The 17,808-nt window shown below is 51.1% G+C and overlaps 1 protein-coding gene across 1 annotated transcript; it reads left to right on the top strand.

Moving 5' to 3' along the window:
- Positions 1-401: 401 nt before the first annotated feature.
- Positions 402-17,200, top strand: GTPBP1 (GTP binding protein 1). The gene is made up of 12 exons (XM_083813863.1): positions 402-639; positions 4,398-4,509; positions 6,524-6,704; positions 7,730-8,078; positions 8,521-8,644; positions 10,560-10,674; positions 11,133-11,277; positions 11,420-11,602; positions 12,115-12,250; positions 12,829-13,007; positions 13,500-13,697; positions 15,188-17,200. Exons 1-12 carry the CDS (start codon positions 445-447, stop codon positions 15,281-15,283), a joined length of 2,013 nt encoding a protein of 670 aa, XP_083669989.1. The 5' UTR covers positions 402-444; the 3' UTR covers positions 15,284-17,200.
- The last annotated feature ends 608 nt before the right edge of the window (positions 17,201-17,808 follow it).

The following is a 17,808-nucleotide window of genomic DNA, read 5'->3' as shown; positions in this document are numbered from 1 at the left end:
CGCCTTCACTATTCCATTGGTCGGTGCGACTGTCTGTGAAAAAGTTCCTCTTTCTTATTGGTTACTCCAGGAGAGCGCCCGCCCACCAAGGTGGGCGCTGCCCATCTGTGGTGGCCGCTTAGTCCCACCCCTTCTTCCGAGCTTTCCCGCTCGATTGGCTCCGAGTGCTGCTCGTCAAGACGCCCGGCCCTCCCATTGGGCGCGAAGCCCCCGACACGTCGCGCGCGCCCCGCCGCCTGTGTACACACCGCAAACACCCCGAGCCGCCAGCGCCTCTCCCATTGGCCCCGCGCTCCGCGGGGGCCTGCCCCTCCGCCCCGCCCTCGCAGCCCCGCCCCCGTCTCCACGGTTACATGCTAATCGCCCCCCTTTCCCCCGCCTCCCATTGGCCGGCTCCCCCGGGGGGGCGGGGCCGGCGGAAGGCGGAGGGCCGGGGCAGGCAAGATGGCGGCGGCGGAGCGGAGCCGCTCCCCGCTGGGGGGCTCCCCGGTGCCGGCCTGCATGTTCGCCCCGGAGCCCGGCTCCCCGGGCGGGGGGCCCCGCCTGGCGGCCGCCGCGCTGCCCCGCCGCGCCTCCTCCTTCGACGCCGAGGACGGCGAAGAGCTCAACGGCGAGCCCGACGTCGACCTCACCAGTAAGGTAGGCCCCGGCGGGGGGCGGCTGCCCCGCCTCGCCCCCCCCCTCGTCCTCCCCCCTCAGGGCCGGGCTCGGGGCTGGTCGCGGGGTGAGGAGAGCGGGGGGGGCTCGGCCCGGCCCCGCGGGGGGCCCGGCAGCCGGTCCTGCTCCCGCTTCCATCTTGCAGCGAGGGTGGTGGTCATAACACCCGCCTCGCGCAGGCTGCCGTGGTGCCCCTCGAGCTGCCAGCCCTTCCCGCTGAGGGGCCGGCGCGTCCCACAGCCGTGCCCGGCTCTGAAGCCCGGTGACAGCTCGGTTGGGTCCCCCTGTGCTTACGCCGTCCAAAACTAGCTGGAGTTCCCTTGTGTTTTTCCGCTGCCCCTCCTCTATCCGCTTCCATTCCAAAGCCCTGGGTTTCCTTGCCCTCAGAAGCGAATGAATTGTAGCGTGTGGATCTAGGTACCTTTCTCTTTGAGGGCATGACCCAGCGCGGTGCCGTATTAAACGTTACGAAGATGTCTTACAAGGAAGTGAAGCGCAAAAGTCACAACCTGTTGAGCCGCCTCCGCGTGTCTTAATGAGCTGGACAAGATTTTGGTACAGGATGCCAGTACCCACCTGTGCTTTGTCTTCGATGTGGCTGGTGCGGAAGAGCACGCAGGAGGACGCTGAGGACTGTCACTGATCCTTGACAGCCAGGAACCCGAGCACAGCTCTGACAAAGAGAGAAGAAAGTCTTTCTCCCACTACCTCCATTTGTATTGTCAGCCAGTCTTCCTTTCCTAAAAACCTGCAGGCATCGTGGAAGCAATACGTAAGTATATATATATATATTTTTTTATTTTTTTTTAACCTTTATTACAGTTTACTTTTCCGTACAGCAGTGTATATATGCTGTCTTTTCCCTAAGACTTTGATTTAACCCCATCTTGGATGAGAGCTAAGACTGAGCTCTGCCCCATCTCCCCAAGTTAGTCACCTGCTGTGTGCTCAGAACAGCAGCCCCACGTGCAGTAGCTTACTTGGTCTCTCCCCTTCCATCCCCCATTTTCTCCGTCTTCCCAGTTAATTGCTGCTTGCCACTTCCTGCTTAAAACAGGGACTCTCCCTGCTGTCAGTTTGTATGCTAGCTTTCTGTCCAGGTCTGAGCCGCCTCACCACTGTGTTGCATGCTTTTCTCCCAGTCTTCCCGCTGACCCCAGCACATTCGTTGTAAGGTGTACTCTGCTTAGAGAAGAACGTTTGGGATTCTGTTACCAAGCACGTAACACCTTGTCAGTCGATCAAGCGAGCAGTTCCATTCATCAGCGCAAATTCATTGCTTCTTGCTTGCTGATGGGCAGTGCAGAGTGGCACAGTCCGTCTTGTCACCTGGAATAAGCTCAGCCCGCTGCAGCTGCCGCCCATCTTAATCCCAAAGCTGACCAGAGGAAAGGTGGGAAAAGTGCTCTCCTCCCAGAGATCGGGGTGGGACTTTAAAGGTGGCATCTCAAACTTGTACGTTTTCATATTTTTCTGCTGTCATGAAAATAGAACAATAACTGGTTGTCGCTTTTTTGCCCTGTAGGAATTCCAAAGTTCCTGGACCCGCAGGACTCCTACCGTTAACTGCTCGATGCCTGGCAAAGTTGAAAGAACAGAAGTGAAAATTTTTGACTCGGTGAAAACCTCTAAAAAACAAGAATACGTAGTACAAGGAAAAGAAAAAAGAAGCATAGATGCCAAGATAGAGGGCCTCTCTCTGACAAGGGGTTTGCAAAGAACAGCCTCCGTCTGTCTAGGAAGGTAGCTAAAGAGATCTTCAAAACAGCAAGCACAGTCTTGCAGTGACCTAGGAAACTGCAGAGCTGTCTGGGGGGCTGGGGACTGCAGAAGCAGCTACGAGGAATACTGAACAACGCTAGAAGGTGTGATCCGTGAAAGCTGACGTTTGTTCTACACGTCCTTATTTGATATCCTACCGGCTACAAGCTGATGTGCTGCTTCAGCCTCCTGCCCAGCACCGTGGAGAACGGCTCCAGTGAACTGCTCGGCTGAAACGTCCCCTGATGCCTGGGTCAACGCGTGGCTGAAGCATTTGAAACAGCTGAAAAATGAAGCTGGTGCTGAAACTTGAAGAAACGGAAGTTAGTGGCCTCTACGCTGATGGCCCCTCTGTTATTTTATTGATCTTTATTAATGTAACAGCCTGTCTGATGGATGTTCCTGGGACCCTGACCTCCGCTGATGCGCTGGCCTGAGCAGTGAGCCGGCCTGCTGTGCTTCCAGGAATTCCTGAAGGTGCTCGCTAGGCAAAACGAGCCCCGCATGTAAACGCACAGCCCTCCGTTCTGTCCCGATCCAGCCTCTGAGCAGCTGCTGATTCTCCTCTCAATACATGTGTATCCCGTGGTCTCCTCTAAGAGAAGAAGAAGAAAAAAAACCAACAAAACCAGAACAAACAACTAATAAAGGCAAAGCTCAGTTCATCGACGCACAAAAGAGAAAGACTACGTGGCCTTGCAGATCAGAGCGCTTTGCTACCCCTAGCGCTTTGCAAACCACGCCAGGTAGTTCAAAGCCGTAGGTAGGGCGTGCACCTAAGCAGGCACACGAAGGCGGTTGTCTCTCAGCTGTCTGCCCCTCGCAGACAGACACGTGTTCTGAGTGACCGCTAACATTTCAGGAACGTGTTGCTTTGGCAGCCTTAAGCCATCTAATCAGCACTTGCTATCTGTGCTCCGTTTCCCCGGGTGCGTGCACTGCTACGGTTTTGAGGCTGCTTTAGTTAGGGGATTTTGGGTTCTCTTACGCTCTAACTTCCTAATAAAAACCTTCGTCACCTGCGTAGTAGTAGGTGGCAAAGGTAGTTCCTGCCTGAGTACACGTTTAGGTTGAGTACAGGTTGTTTTAGGAATGTTGGGCAGGCTGCAGGTGGAACCATTGTGAACTGCCGTGCTTTAGGAACATCTAGCACCAATTTCAGGCTGGCCTGGGTGCACAGTGGAGGGAAATGCGTCTTCCTGGGGGTGATTTTGGAATGTATACGTAAGAACAGCTGGTGGAAGCACGGATTTCACGGAGTGCTGTAGGGTGACACGGGAGCACCTACCCGCAGAGCTGTCCGTGCCTCTGCAATTGTTGGCTATCCTGCGTTTTTAACAGCAATGCCTTCCTCAGTCCCAGCATGTGAGCCACTGTACCAGGATGCTCAGCCACCTGCAGATTTGTAATCGCAGAGGCAGCCAGAGAGCAGGTAGCCACGCGGTCCTGAACGGGTGACGAAGGCCTCCTGGCTCTGCCACCCCGCCAATGTGGCTGCTCCGTGGAGGCCTCTGCACGAGTTCTTCAGCTGTGCCGTACGAGTGGCACGGTTCTTTGTCAGAAGCAGTGCCACACGCAAAGATGTTCTGGGAAAAACCCTTCCCAAAGCACTTTCCTGTCCTCATTTTCCTCTTTGTTTCTGTCCGCTTTTTCCTTCTCTTCACCCCGCAGTAGGGAAGGGCAAAGGAAGTTGTGGTGGTTGCAGTAACTGCAGTCAAAGCTTGTTGGTAACGCAACACTGCAGCTTCTTAATTGCTTTGAAGTCAGTTTTATGGGGTAAATGAAGTCCGAGCTTGGACAAATAACCTTGTGCAGTGTCACAAGGAAATAGTTGTCAGCAGAGCTGTTCCTGAAGAACAAAATACCAGAAAGCGGTCCTTGGGGAAGACCCCTCCTCTTTCAGTAAAGCACGCTGATTGATTGGCCTTACAACTGAAGCTGGGTTTGAAATCATATTGGCTATTTCATCTCTTTTCCAGCTGGTGATGGTGAGTCCGACTTCAGAGCAGTACGACAGTTTGCTCCGGCAGATGTCAGAGAGGATCGATGAGGGGTGTGGGGAGACCATCTATGTCATTGGACAGGGATCAGGTGAGTGCAGCTTCCTCGGGAAAACAACAGAAAACGTAAGAATTAAAAGGACAGCCTACTTCATCTAACGACTACTGCTGAAAGTAGAACTGACTTCTCCAGAATAACTTGGAAACCTCTGTAACAGAACATGTGGGACTTTTTTTTTTTTTTTTTAACCCCAACAACAACTGCCTTAGGAACTTTTGTATAAAATCATACCAGTCTTTTTGGAAATGAGGCATAAGTTGTCTGGGAACAACAGCAGAAGGTGAAGGGTACAACACGTTGTAATACCAATTTTAGTAGAGACTTCCTCAATGTCTGATGGAGGCCGTGTTGTGTCTTGTTCTGGTCACTTCTCCATTGTAAATAATATTTTCACCCCACGGGGCTATATTGGAGATGCTTCAGATGGCCAAAATACATGCTGCTGACTTTCCTTGTAAGCATGTGCCGTGGAGAGGAAGGTTTTCCTTTTCTCGGCGTGAAACTTTTAACGTCAAATTTACCAGGGTGTGACCGCAGTCATTTGCCTTTGCGGATTTTAGCAGTTTAGCACAGATCGCCTTTTTGTTCCTGTTCACAATTGGCACATTTGCATCCCGTGCTGATAACAGGCTGCTGAGCACGGCCTTGCTTTGAAATTGAAATTTCCTCTCTCGCTTCTCATTTCATTCCAGGCTGCCGCACGTAGCTGAGGGAGGTGGGGATCCTTTCTGGGGATTGAGGCTATTGGAAAGAGCATCCGATAGAAAAAAAAAAATATATATATGTATCTTCCACTTTCTCATTCATTTTGAATGTCTATGGTTTTGATCATTTTGGGTGCCTGATGAGATGCCTGAGAGGCCAGTGAAGGCTGCTGGGGCTCACCGCTTCGTCAGCGTTGACCCTTCCCTTTCTCCCTCAGCTCTTACTCACCTGTCCTCTACTTCTCATTCCCCTTCCGTGACTCGGGACCCCAACCACGGCGCCGTTTGTTTTCCCCGCCATCTCCACATCTCAGTTTGATTACGAGCTAGGCTGGAGATGGCCCAGCACCCCTGCTTGTTCCAGAGCCGCGCAGCGGTTAAAATGCCGATCAGTTCGTGCAGGCTGCAGCCACTGCTCGCCGGCTGATGAGTCAGCCGTGCATCTAAATGATTGCACAGCAGTGGCGTTGGTCATCCAGGTGCTACGCGTCTCTCCACCTTTCTTTGTGTCTTTGTTTGTGATTTTTTTTTTCTCTCTTTTTACCCACAGAGGAGATTCGGGCCTGAGATCTGTGCAGCTTCTGAGCACCTGGGGCATAGGGGAACAGCCGAGAGCTCTGGTGGCCTTTCACGTGGCTAGGAAAAAAAAAAGCCCCCTGGCTTTCTCTGGCTCTCAGCTCTTTGCTTGGGTGGGCTGCTCAGAGGCAAGAGTGCCTCCTTGTTTTTCCTGGCCTCGTGCTCGCGTCAGCGTTTCTTGCGAGTGCCAGGCTGAAGGCAGCGAGGCAGGCCAAAACCATTGTTTTAACTGGAGTGTGTGGGGGCTGAAGGAATTGCTGCACGGGCCAGATTTGCAGAAAAAGTGGACTTGGGATGTGGTTTTTATGGAGTAAGCTGATAGTTTAAATTGCTTCCACATTTTACTGGTCAACCGTGGGGATATTTTAGTCGCAGCTTTCCTTTTGTTTATGGTTTTTCCTCTGTTGTAATGTGAGAAGAGATTTTCTGCCAGGCTGAGGGAAATGTACACAAATTACCTTCAGCTCGTGAAGTATGGGAATTAGACAGAAATACATTTTCCTTGCCGATCTCTAAGTTTTTGTTTGCAATAAGAGTAAATAAGGTGAAAGAGGGCATTTTTATAATAATTTTTTAAGACTTAAAGTGAAGAGCATCCTTTTTTCTCTCTGACAAAGGACGTTTGTTCTGTTTGCATGGCTGATGTCTCCGGTCCACGTGTGAATCCCGATGGCTGTGAAAGTCCTGGGCGGAGTGGAGTTGCTGCTGCCTCTTGCAGGGTGGTTCTCACTGTCTGTCCTTTGTCTCCTCAACCCCATAACTAGATGGGACCGAGTACGGTCTGAGCGAGGCAGACATGGAAGCGTCCTATGCCACGTTGAAGAGCATGGCAGAGCAAATCGAGGCAGACGTGATCCTCCTGCGGGAGCACCAGGAGGCGGGGGGCAAGGTGCGGGACTACCTCGTTCGGAAACGCGTGGGTGACAACGACTTCCTGGAGGTCAGGTGAGGAGCCGGGCGCGTACAGGGTTAGTCAGCAGCCCAGCTACATTTATTACCCCGTAAGCGGGCTGTGGTGCTGAGCCAGCAACGCTGACTCCAGTCTGGGTGTTGTAGCTGCCCAACAAAGGGAGCTGAGCTTGACCACTCCTTGCTAACGAAATCTCCTTTGTGTTGTTGTTGCTCTCTCTTTTGTGCGCAGACTGTGAAGGTGTGCCTCTGGTTAGCTGAGGGCTGTTGTTTGGGTGACAACCCCACAGTTTAGGGATCTTTTGTGTGCTTGAATCCCAGCAGGGAGCCACATGTGCACACATACATGTGTGTGTGTGTGTGTGTGTGTGCATATATGCACGCTGCTAGAACACAACACTTCTGGCTAATGTTTCCATTCTACTCCAAGACTGTGATGATTCAGGTCACCTTCTAATGGACGTCTAATAGCTTGTGTAATTTGACTTGAGAGCCTGCCCAGACTTGGACGAGGATGGATTTCCAACATTTGCCAACAGCCGTAATTGTCACCTTTATCAGAGGCAGAAGGAGATTGCTGTAGGAAGGGGTTTTCCCCTAAAAAGTTTGTGTTTGAGCTTTGTCTTTTCTGAAAACAGCAATCTAATCTCCCTGGCACCTGGTGCTACATAACAAGTACAAAAAAAGCAGAGGGATTCTAGCCCAAACTGGGATTTAGACTTTTCTTTTTGAATTGGCCCAGCACGTGTAATTGATTGCAGAGAATAGGAGTTGGAAGAGAGGTTCTGTATAGCACCAAGCAATTTTGGATTCAGCGCTCTGTGTTGTGAGCACCAGCAACGTATCTCCACAGTCTTCCACATCCCAGTTATCCCTGTTAACTAAGTGTGAAATAACCTCTGCTCTGTTTGTGAGGGTCTAACATTTTCAAATTTCTATTTGCAGGTTAGGGAGAAAAATCTGATTATTTACAGCAGCAGTGGCGTTTGTTTTTTTGTTTGTTTGTCTCTTTTCCTTCAGGTCTCAGGTTTTACCGGGCTCCTTTTTCCTCTCCCTTCCAGGGTAGCAGTGGTTGGCAATGTGGATGCAGGGAAGAGCACGTTGCTGGGTGTCTTGACCCACGGTGAACTTGACAACGGCCGAGGCTTCGCTCGGCAAAAGCTCTTCCGCCACAAGCACGAGATTGAGTCGGGCCGCACCAGCAGCGTGGGCAACGACATCCTGGGCTTCGACAGCGAGGGCAACGTGGTGAACAAGCCCGACAGCCACGGCGGCAGCTTGGAGTGGACAAAGATCTGCGAGAAATCCACCAAGGTCATTACTTTCATTGACCTGGCTGGCCACGAAAAGTACCTGAAGACCACCGTCTTTGGCATGACCGGCCATTTACCCGACTTCTGCATGCTGATGGTAGGTAGCAAGAAAAACACACGGTAGCAGCAGCAAGGGCGCCGTTCACAGCTTTACAGCCTCAACTTCTTTCCTACTGCAAGGTCCTTGTGGGTTGTGGAGGGAGGCGGCGTCTCCCAGAGGTGGAGAGCAGCAGCCAGGGGGGGTTTTAGCCAGGATTCTGAGGCAAAGTGTCCCAGGACAGTCAGTCACAAAGAGGCCCAAGGTGTATGATTGTTGAAAATTGAAAGGTTTCTGGTTTCCAGAACACCTGGTTAAAGCTGGAGGAATGAATTCTTAGTGTCCGTGAGCATTTGAAGTGAGCTGGGTCTGCTCGTAAAGTCCCAATGACACATCTACAAGCTAATCACGGCCTGCTGCGTGTCTGATGCAAGACCTTCTCTGTAACCCAGCGCTCTGCGGGAGGAACGCTGACGTGAATGTGTTTGTATCCCCACTGTAGGTTGGCAGCAATGCTGGGATTGTAGGGATGACCAAGGAGCACTTGGGCCTGGCCCTAGCACTCAACGTTCCCGTCTTTGTTGTGGTGACCAAGATCGACATGTGCCCTGCCAACATCCTACAAGGTGAATCTTACGAGCTCTCTCCAGGCGTGTTCCTTACCTCTGTGTGTGCTCTTGTCCTCCGTTTGGGTTGAGGAATCGTTGCTGGAAGAAAGCTGCTTTGTCTGGGTTTGACTGCATCTTAAACACCTTCCAGAAATCTACTCTTACTTTTCCTGGCCTGTTCTGCAAGGCAGTTCACTTGTAGTCACCATTTCAAAGTTACCCAGGTTGGGGGGCTCACCTGGGCAACAAAAAAAAGTGTTTGCTGTAGGATTTATTTTTTTTAACTCTAGGGGGAGAATTGTACAGGTGGGGTAGTGGATTTGCTTTTTCTGTGGGAATTTATACCCAGAGGGAAAGTCTGGAAATCTGCCTTCCTTCTGGCCCGCAGTTTGATTGTGATCTCTAGCTGTGGTCAGACTTGTTCTCTGGCAGCAGCTAGTCGAAGGGGCAGCTCCTGGGTACGTCCTGCTCACCTGAGCATTTCTCCGCTCTGCTGGCATAACTGCAGCCGCTCCCTCCTGTGTCCTCACAACCAACCAACACGTAATCAAATCATGGTTCAAAGCAGCTGCATGAGTTATGGTAGCAGGACTGGAGCAGACACAGGTGAGGGATGGCAATGAGCAGCAGGGGCTAGCAACTTCTGTGCTCAGCAGCAGTTAAAACAGCACATCTAACCCCAGCAATGGCCCTTTAACCTATGCTTCACGTTTTTTCAGGTTGTGACCAACTCTCACCTATAAAATTCTCTCGATGTGTTTCTCACACCTTCAGGAACGTGCTGTGGTTAGTTGGAGTGATGCTTTTCTTGATAAGCAGTCTTGAGGATGGGGAAAGTGTCTGTTCCCAGTACTGTCTGTAGTTGGTTCATTTCTGTAAAAATGCTGAATATTTTTCAGATAAACAGAAGCGTGCGATCAAAAGGTAACTTGAATATCTCTGTAATAGAGATTTGGCAAATAAACGAAAGGCCTGACCCTAACACGGTAACTGGGGAGGAAAGAGAATGCTTGGCTCAGTGAGAAGAGCTTCTCTTGGGAGAAGCTGCTCCTGTGTCATGTTCTGTTTAAATTAAATAGTCACAAGATTTGGCTCAAACCTATCTGTGAAGAGCAGATGGCATGATTAAATGTTTGTGTTTGTACCCAAAACATTAGTCTCCCATAGGCAATCATTTGTTCACAAAACCCATCTAATTGGATGACAATTGCAGAATATAAATGATTTGCTCTTTTAAACCATTGTTAGCTTTTTTTTTTTTCCCCTCATGTGTTACAAGGCACTTTGCAGGAGACTGATGCTGGTGCACCCCTGCTGGGTGACAGATCCGAAGCTTAAAAAAATAAAAATAGGCAGGAGATCAAAGTTGGGAGCTGGGAGATTTGTCCCAAAACAGTTACTTCCAGATCTGGTCCCCCTGCATCCCCCTAGCCTGTGATGATGATCTTTATCCTCCTCATTCTTCTCTAACCTTCTGTGGCAGGTTGATTGCCAGCCAAAGTGTTTTGAGGTTTGTTCGGTCAAAATTGATTTCTAATTCACATATTCTCAAATATTCCAGTTCCTGAGTGCTGACGATTTTCATTGATCGAATTCAATGCGAGAAATCCTTTATAGGAAGAGGAAATATTTTGTAACTACTTAAAGCTATTTAATAGACAGCTGTAAAACTTCACAGCATTGTACTTGTAGCTGCAAACCTGTGTGTCTGTTCCTGTACTGTGTCGCTTGGCAGCCGGCATGAAATGGAAAATGGAATGGCTCCTAAGTCCCACCTTGGCTGCAGCAAACTCGTAGTGGCGCTCACACACCTTTAGCCATCTTCTCCTGTCTGTTTGTGGCAAGAGTACCAGTCTCCCTTCGGGAAACCGAACAAAAGCGATTTGTGAAGGCGGGAGATGCTGCCCTAACAATATTCATTTCACCCTTTAAGAAACCCTGAAGCTGTTACAGCGACTGCTGAAGTCCCCAGGGTGCAGGAAGATTCCCGTGCTGGTTCAGAGCAAGGATGATGTCATTGTAACAGCCTCCAACTTCAGCTCAGAGAGGTAACGGGAGCAGAGGAGAGTCGTTTCTCTTTCGGTCCTATTTGGAGACTGGGTGAGAAGATTCAGAGAGAGAGTCCCATTGTCTAGATGTGTTCAGGTTGTATTTGCCATGTGGTGTGTTGATTCCCTGAGAATGTGTTGGTTCTGAGACTGACCTGCTTGTGTTCCCCTCTGAGGCAGAAATGAGAGGCTGCTGCTGGGCAGTCTGCAGAAGATGGCAGGGTGCGCTCAGCTCCCTTCAGCCCCGGAACCTTACACCTTTTCCTGAATGTCATTAGAAGACAGAGACAATGCTGCAGGGTTTCAAACGCGGGGTGTTGTGCATCTGACTGCTTGCCAGGCTCTCCCTTCCTAGCACTGTGTATTGAATACAGTCCAAGATTTTGGATGTCTTCCTACGCATGGAATCCCAGGCAGGGAAGCAAACTGACTCTGTTTTCATCCATCTTCCTTTACAGGATGTGCCCGATTTTCCAGATTTCAAACGTCACTGGGGAGAACCTAGATTTGCTGAAGATGTTTCTTAATCTCTTGTCTCCACGGACCAGTTACAGGGAAGAAGAACCAGCAGAATTCCAGATAGATGATACTTACTCTGTCCCGGTAAGGGACCTGGCATTTTAGGAATTTTCCACTGTGTTTTAGGTTGAAGAGTGTATCTTCCCTAGAGAGGGGGATGTTCTAGAGCTCATCTGCTAAGTGTGGTCGAGTAAACCTGACTAGTGTTGTTTCCTTTTTGGTACAGGGTGTAGGAACGGTTGTGTCTGGGACGACACTGAGAGGCCTAATCAAGCTGAACGACACCCTGCTGCTGGGGCCGGATCCTCTTGGCAACTTCCTACCTATTGCTGTCAAGTCCATCCACCGCAAGAGAATGCCTGTCAAAGAAGTGCGGGGAGGCCAGACTGCCTCCTTCGCTTTGAAAAAGGTGAGATTTGCTCTGCGCCCCCAGAACAGGAGCTGCCCCTGTAACTTTAGAGTGCTCTTGGAGTTGCGCTGCAAGCAGTCTGCTTCTGCAAACCTCAGCTACCTCATTTCACGGCACAGTAAAAATCCCATAGAACCCCTGTCAGTCCCATGTCCTGGTTGTTCCACCTAACAGGTGCCAGGTAAGAGCAGTGAGACCCAGGGTAACGAGGAATAGCGTTGGAGATGTGTAACAAAGCGAGAAAAGTCTGTGCTGCAGCAGCAGTAGTGTTCCGGGCAAGGTATTCACATACTGACTAAAACTTGGTCAGAAATTCCAGCTGAACTTGATTTTTGCAGCCTTTGCATAACGTTGTTGCTTCCTGCTAAACAGCTATCGCTTTGTCTTTTGGTGGGCATGAGTTAGTATCTGCGAAATCCCTCAGGATCCTGCTGGATGCAGTCAGCCAGAGAAGCAAATTTATTCCCTGGAGGATCATGCTAAAGCTTTTTTTTTGTGTCACTGCTTTTCAGATCAAGCGTTCTTCCATCCGGAAAGGGATGGTAATGGTGTCACCTCGCCTGAATCCACAGGCGTCGTGGGAGTTTGAAGCAGAGATTCTGGTGCTCCATCACCCCACCACCATCAGCCCGCGGTATCAGGCCATGGGTACGTGTCACAGCGTTGTCTCATCTTTGTTTCCCAGCAGCAATACTTTACACCAGCTCTAGGCAAAGGTCTTTTCGCTCCTGACGGCTCTGTCAAGCTGAATGTAAGCTGTAGTTCTTGTTTTAATGGTCCCAGCTGTCCATTAGAGAGAGGGGAGGAATTCTACAGAGAAGAGTAGTGAGGAGAAATAAGTGAAAAGGAGATTTGGGGCTCCAAGTGTACTTGTAGCCTGCCTGAGCCATATTTACACGGTGCAAAGATTCTTAAGCTTCCAGTGCAGAGGGACTCATTTTGGGTCCTGCCGTCTAGCTCAGCCTCTTGGTGCGTAGGATCCTGGCAAGGGTGCTCCAGAAAGTCTCCGTTTGAAGGTAACTGTTCTAGCTTATGCGTGTTTTCTTTTGGAGTACTGAACAAAGGCAGGTGCCTGACCCATGTAGTCTGTGGTACGCAGTAGATTTTTACGCTTCAAACTCAGCACCGTTAGCTGTAAAGTCACAAGAGCCACTTTAGATGTCTGTCTGAAGCCTATTCCGCTAGCGGCACCGGCTGTTGAAAGCCTTTGTGCGTTACATTCGCAGTGCATTGTGGCAGCATCCGTCAGACGGCCACGATTCTCAGCATGGACAAGGACTGCCTGCGGACAGGGGACAAAGCCACAGTGCACTTTCGCTTCATCAAAACCCCGGAGTACTTGCATATAGACCAGCGGCTGGTCTTCCGTGAAGGCCGCACCAAAGCTGTGGGTACCATCACTAAGGTAAAGGCTGAAGAGTCCGGCTTTCTTTTTTTTTTGCCCATTAGCTGCTTTTGGCGCTGAGAAGCCAGCAGGAGAACTGAGGGAGCAGCCCGTCCTTCGATCGCAAGCGTCAGCCCTGCCGTGGGTTGCAGATGACCGGTGTGCTTTGCTGTGTGGTGGGTCTTGGCTGGTGCAAATGAGGGAAGGAGAAGGTAGGGGGTGACCCAGATGCCTCTGGCTTTTAAGGCCTGGTCTCTTTCTGATAGCCTCCAGCTGCTCCCTTCGAGTCACAGTTTGGAGGGCTGTGTGTCACCTCAGCTGAGCGGCACTTTAATCCCCGTAGGGGTTCTTGGGGGCAGCTCAGGGTTTCTTTGAACAGCTACTGCCTTCGTTCTTCTGCCGATGTACGTCGGTGTCAGTTGTCCAGAGGGTGTTAAAAAGCAACACTGAGCCTTGCCAGACGGGTCTAGCTGTTTTACCGTTGCTTTTGCCCTCTCCCTTTGTAATACGCAGTTACTCCAGACCACCAATAACTCGCCGATGAACTCCAAGCCCCAGCAGATCAAGATGCAGTCGACAAAGAAGGGAGCTGTGACAAAACGAGAGGATGGTGTTCCCCCGGTTGGGATGGCAGCTGGGGGCCCGCCGGCAGGGGACGAAGCCCCTTCAACGGCTGCAGCACCGCCGACACCTACCGCCCTGCAGCCATCGGTAAGTGAGGGAAATGGCATCTCTTGTAGCTGTTTGCATCTTGTTTTTTGACTGTTGGATGAAGGATGCTCTAAAGCACAAGTGTTATTCCTTTCATACCTTTACACTTACCTTGGGACTCAACATGTGACAGAAACAGATGGAAATATAAGTAGTGTCACAGCAAAAATCAATTCAGGAGGTTTTCCTGAGGAAGAGCTAGCAGTGTAGGGTCCCGGGACAATTCAGGTTGGACCTCAGGAGATGTCTAGTCCAATATCCTGCTCTAAGCAGTGTTAGTTGTGAAGTCAGACCAGGTTGCTCAGGGTTTTACCTAGTCCTATCATGAAAATCGCCAAGGTGGAAGACTGTGCAACTGCACTTGGCAACATTTCACTACTTGACTGTACCGTGGTGAAAAAGTGCCTCCATATACCCAGTAGCTGAAGTAGTGAAGCACCTAACAAATGCTCAGAGACTGCTGGCTGAAGGAGGGGTAGAGCATCCCCATGCTGGAGAAACTGCAACCGAAATAGTGGTATCAGGCACAGGTTATATGCCCTCTCAGGGAGGGAGGATGGGGATGGCCAAGGAGAAGGAAAGGCTTTTCATTTCTAGACAGATGAGTCCAAGCTGTTTTGTCGGTTAAGTCTTCCCATCTCAGCTTGTCTGAGAAGGATACCCCGCTGTTCTCGTGTGAGAGGAACGGAAACTCCATTCTAACTGCGAGCTTTGGGTAGCTATTTATCAGCTTTATCACGTGGATTTCCTTTTACTGTACTTACCCAGAAAACAAAAGTTCCCGAAACTGAAAGCGTCAAGACAGTCGGTCAGCATTCTTCCTTTTAACTGTTGTAGTTGCCATCGGTCAGGTCTCAGCCTGTTGAGCCAGGCCGGCTGCTGAAAGAGGGCCGCTGGCAGAGGCCCTTCCCTGCACGTACACTCGTTGTTCCTCCCTGATCCCTCATCTCCTCCTTGTCTTTGCTGTGGAGTCATCGTGGTTATAAGAAAGGCTCCTGGCTTCTTCTTTTTGTCCCCTCCCCTGAGAGTCCGCGTTGCTTTCGCTCTTGCTTACCTTTGTCTCTCTCTCCTTGCTGCTTCCCCTCAGCCTGCTCTGGATGAAGAGCCCCACGTCCGTGAGGGCAATAAGGTATCTGGCTGCTTTAAAAGAGAATCGTGGGTTTGCTGGCTGGATTTGGGGTCAGAGTCATGTTAGCAAGAGAGTTCTGGGAGGGGGGTTCTCCTTCCTTCCCCCCCCCACAAAGCCAAGGGAACCTGAGGCCTCGATTTTTCCAGATGCTGAACCCCGTGGCTCCTGCTGACTCTTAGGGGAGTTAAACACTCAGAATATCGGGAGATCAGGTCCTCCCCAGCCTGACGGCCCAGACTTCATGGTAGTAAGCAGCAGATCAGTCACAACTGCCATCCCAGTGTCTGGTTGTGTGTGTTGAACTCTCGCTGTGCTGATGTTCTGATTACTGCGCACTAAGGTGTCTCTTCTTGTTTTTCAGTCAAAAGCCGGAGGAGGAGGAGGACGGCGACGTGGAGGTCAGCGCCATAAAGTGAAGTCTCAGGGAGCCTGCGTGACTCCTGCCAGTGGCTGCTGAATTTCGTACTCCTCCTGCTTCTGAGGAATTCCTCCCCTTCCCTTCAGTTCTTATCCAAAAGATCCAGAGCAGCTTAAACCAAAATCCATCCCAGCTGACTGGCTGCAGAAGAATCTTCCCTCCTCCCCAGAGGAAATGACGGAGAGGAGCATAACTTATAAGCTAACGAAGGTGATGAGACACAGAACTGAGTAACTGACACCTTCCTCCTCCCCCTATCGACACATTTTTGTACATCATGGGCTTAGTTTTTATTCTTATTAGTTTTTATTATATTTTGTGTGCATGAAGACGAGAGGAGACTCTGGATAGAAGCAAGAAGAGCCAGTTAGCTGCCTCCCTCCTCCCTCACCCCATTCTGTCTACAGGACCTGCTGCTCTCTCCCACACGCTGTCTCAGACCCAGGGGCTGTCAAACACCTGAAATTTCGGACTTGCAAAGGTTAAAACAACATTGTTTAGGGTGGCTCCCTATGGCATTGTTTCCTCACCACTGTGGCCACGTGCCAGATAGGTTTCTGGATTCTCCCCCATCTAAAACTATTTGTCAGTGGGTTTAATTTCACGTTGTAGTGACTGAAGTTTGAAGGAGATGATGGTAAGAAAATTCATTAGTTGGAGGTCTAAGGGGGAAGCAAACTGAAAATCAGTTCTTGATCTTAAGTTGAGGAATCCTGTCGTAAAAATCTCCTTCTCAAATACGTTAGTAGCAGTCAAGATTTTAATTAGAGCCGGAATTAATTGGGCAGTCGTTTGCCCATCCTGTTCCCCTTCCCATCCTGCGGCTTTTCCTGTTGTCTGTTCGGTGCATTTTGGAGCAATTCTTAACTTGCCTCTCAAGGCTGTGGCAGCTCAATTAGCAGTATTAAGAACGCTGTGCAGGAACACTCAGTCCGTCCCCTGAGCCAGAGAAAGCCTTCTCACCTCGACGGGCAGAGATCCCAGGTGGGAACGTACCTTGGGAACAGAGACACCAGGCAAACGAGACCTCCCCTTGATTTTGGTCACACCAGGATTTCCCAAACGTTTTCTAGAAGTCGCTGGCCAAAACTTTGCCACGATGGAGGTGATTGGGATTGTCTTCTGCCCTCTTTGGCCAAGAGGGTCATGATGAATTCGCAGCAAACGTACAGAAGTGCTTTCAGGTTTGGAAGCACGTGGTAGTTCTTCTGACTTTATTTTTGAAGCGGTGAATTCTGGCTTCAGGAAGGCCCTGCGAGGACACTATGAATTATCAGTATCATGATTTTTAACCCCGGGTTGTGTGATTTGAACAACTCCCTGTTTGTTATTTCTTTTCCTCTTACCCTGCCTCTCCGCTTGGCTCCCCGGAGGACAGGAGTTATCCCCCGCAGGCTCGCGGTGAGCGGTGGGAGCGCGTGAGCTTCCTGAGGGCGGAGATGGCGTTAACAGCACTCCAAAACCATCGGAGGTGAGGGATTCGGATCGGAGCCAAGGGTACTTTGCCTTAGAGACTGGCGGCCTGAGCAGGGGTGGCAGCGGGGAGGTCAGACGGTCCTTTCCAAGCTATGTGCCTAAACACCAGCGCTCTCCCGGAGAGGGGGGAACCATAGGCGGCTACAACACCAATAGCACCCGCATTGTGAGGGGGTGCGAAGTGTGGCTAAGCAGGGCACACCAGGGCCCGTTGCGTTTCTGTCCCGGCCCTGTGGCAGCATCAAACTGCATCTGATTTCACCGCCCTCCGCTTCCCAGGGGAGCAGGGGGCCCCCGGCGGTTTTCTCTTTCTCCATTCCTTGTGCTCCAAACGAAGGAGACTGCCGAGACTGGAAGGGGGTTGACTTCAGTTCAGGCGAAGGAGGCGGTGCGATCTCTCTTTTGTGACCAGCATTCAAAGATCACTCGGGCTGGCGTGATCTATAAAATAAATTTTAAAAAAGGTTTGTTCCACGTTAACGGATGTCTTGTCGCTTTGTGTCCCTCCGGAAAACCGGCGCGCGCGGCTTTGCCGGGAGCCAGGACGAGGGTGTCAGCCTGGCACCGCGCTCCTTCGCTGGCTGTGCAAGGCGGCTGCGCTCGTGGCGGGGGAGCAAAGTCCCGGGGAGAGCTGCGGCCAAGTCCCTGCACAGCTTTTGCTTTGTGTAAGAGTTGGTGCTTCTCAGTGGGGGGGGATGAGAGTGCTCGCATGGTGTGGGCTGAGCTGCGTGTGTGTGTGCGCCTGCGTGTGGAGAGCTGCTGTAGCGAGCCGTTTGGGGCCAGCTCCATCTGAGGCACTTTGCCCGCTGGAGGATGTGGGTTTTGGGCACAGCACCGTCACTGCCTGCATATGCGTGTGCTCCCCGGGCCCTTGCAGTAGCTGGCAGAACTCACCTGTTCCTGCAAGTACAGTAGGACTCGCCAGGGCTTGGCGTTGGCCTTTTCCTGCTTTCTCGGTTGATCTCAGGTTCCCGAAGGCTTCTCCTGCCCTGCACGGCCCTTTTGGCACACAGGTGAGTGTGGGCGGGAGCCGCAGCCCCGCTCCTGCTGCGGCAGGCACTGGGGGCAGCGGAGATGCTGCTGGAGCT

The sequence above is a fragment of the Anser anser genome (genome assembly GCF_964211835.1).
Source record: "Anser anser genome assembly, chromosome: 1".
Classification (NCBI taxonomy): Eukaryota; Metazoa; Chordata; class Aves; order Anseriformes; family Anatidae; genus Anser; species Anser anser.
This window is presented reverse-complemented; position numbering and strand designations above follow the sequence as displayed.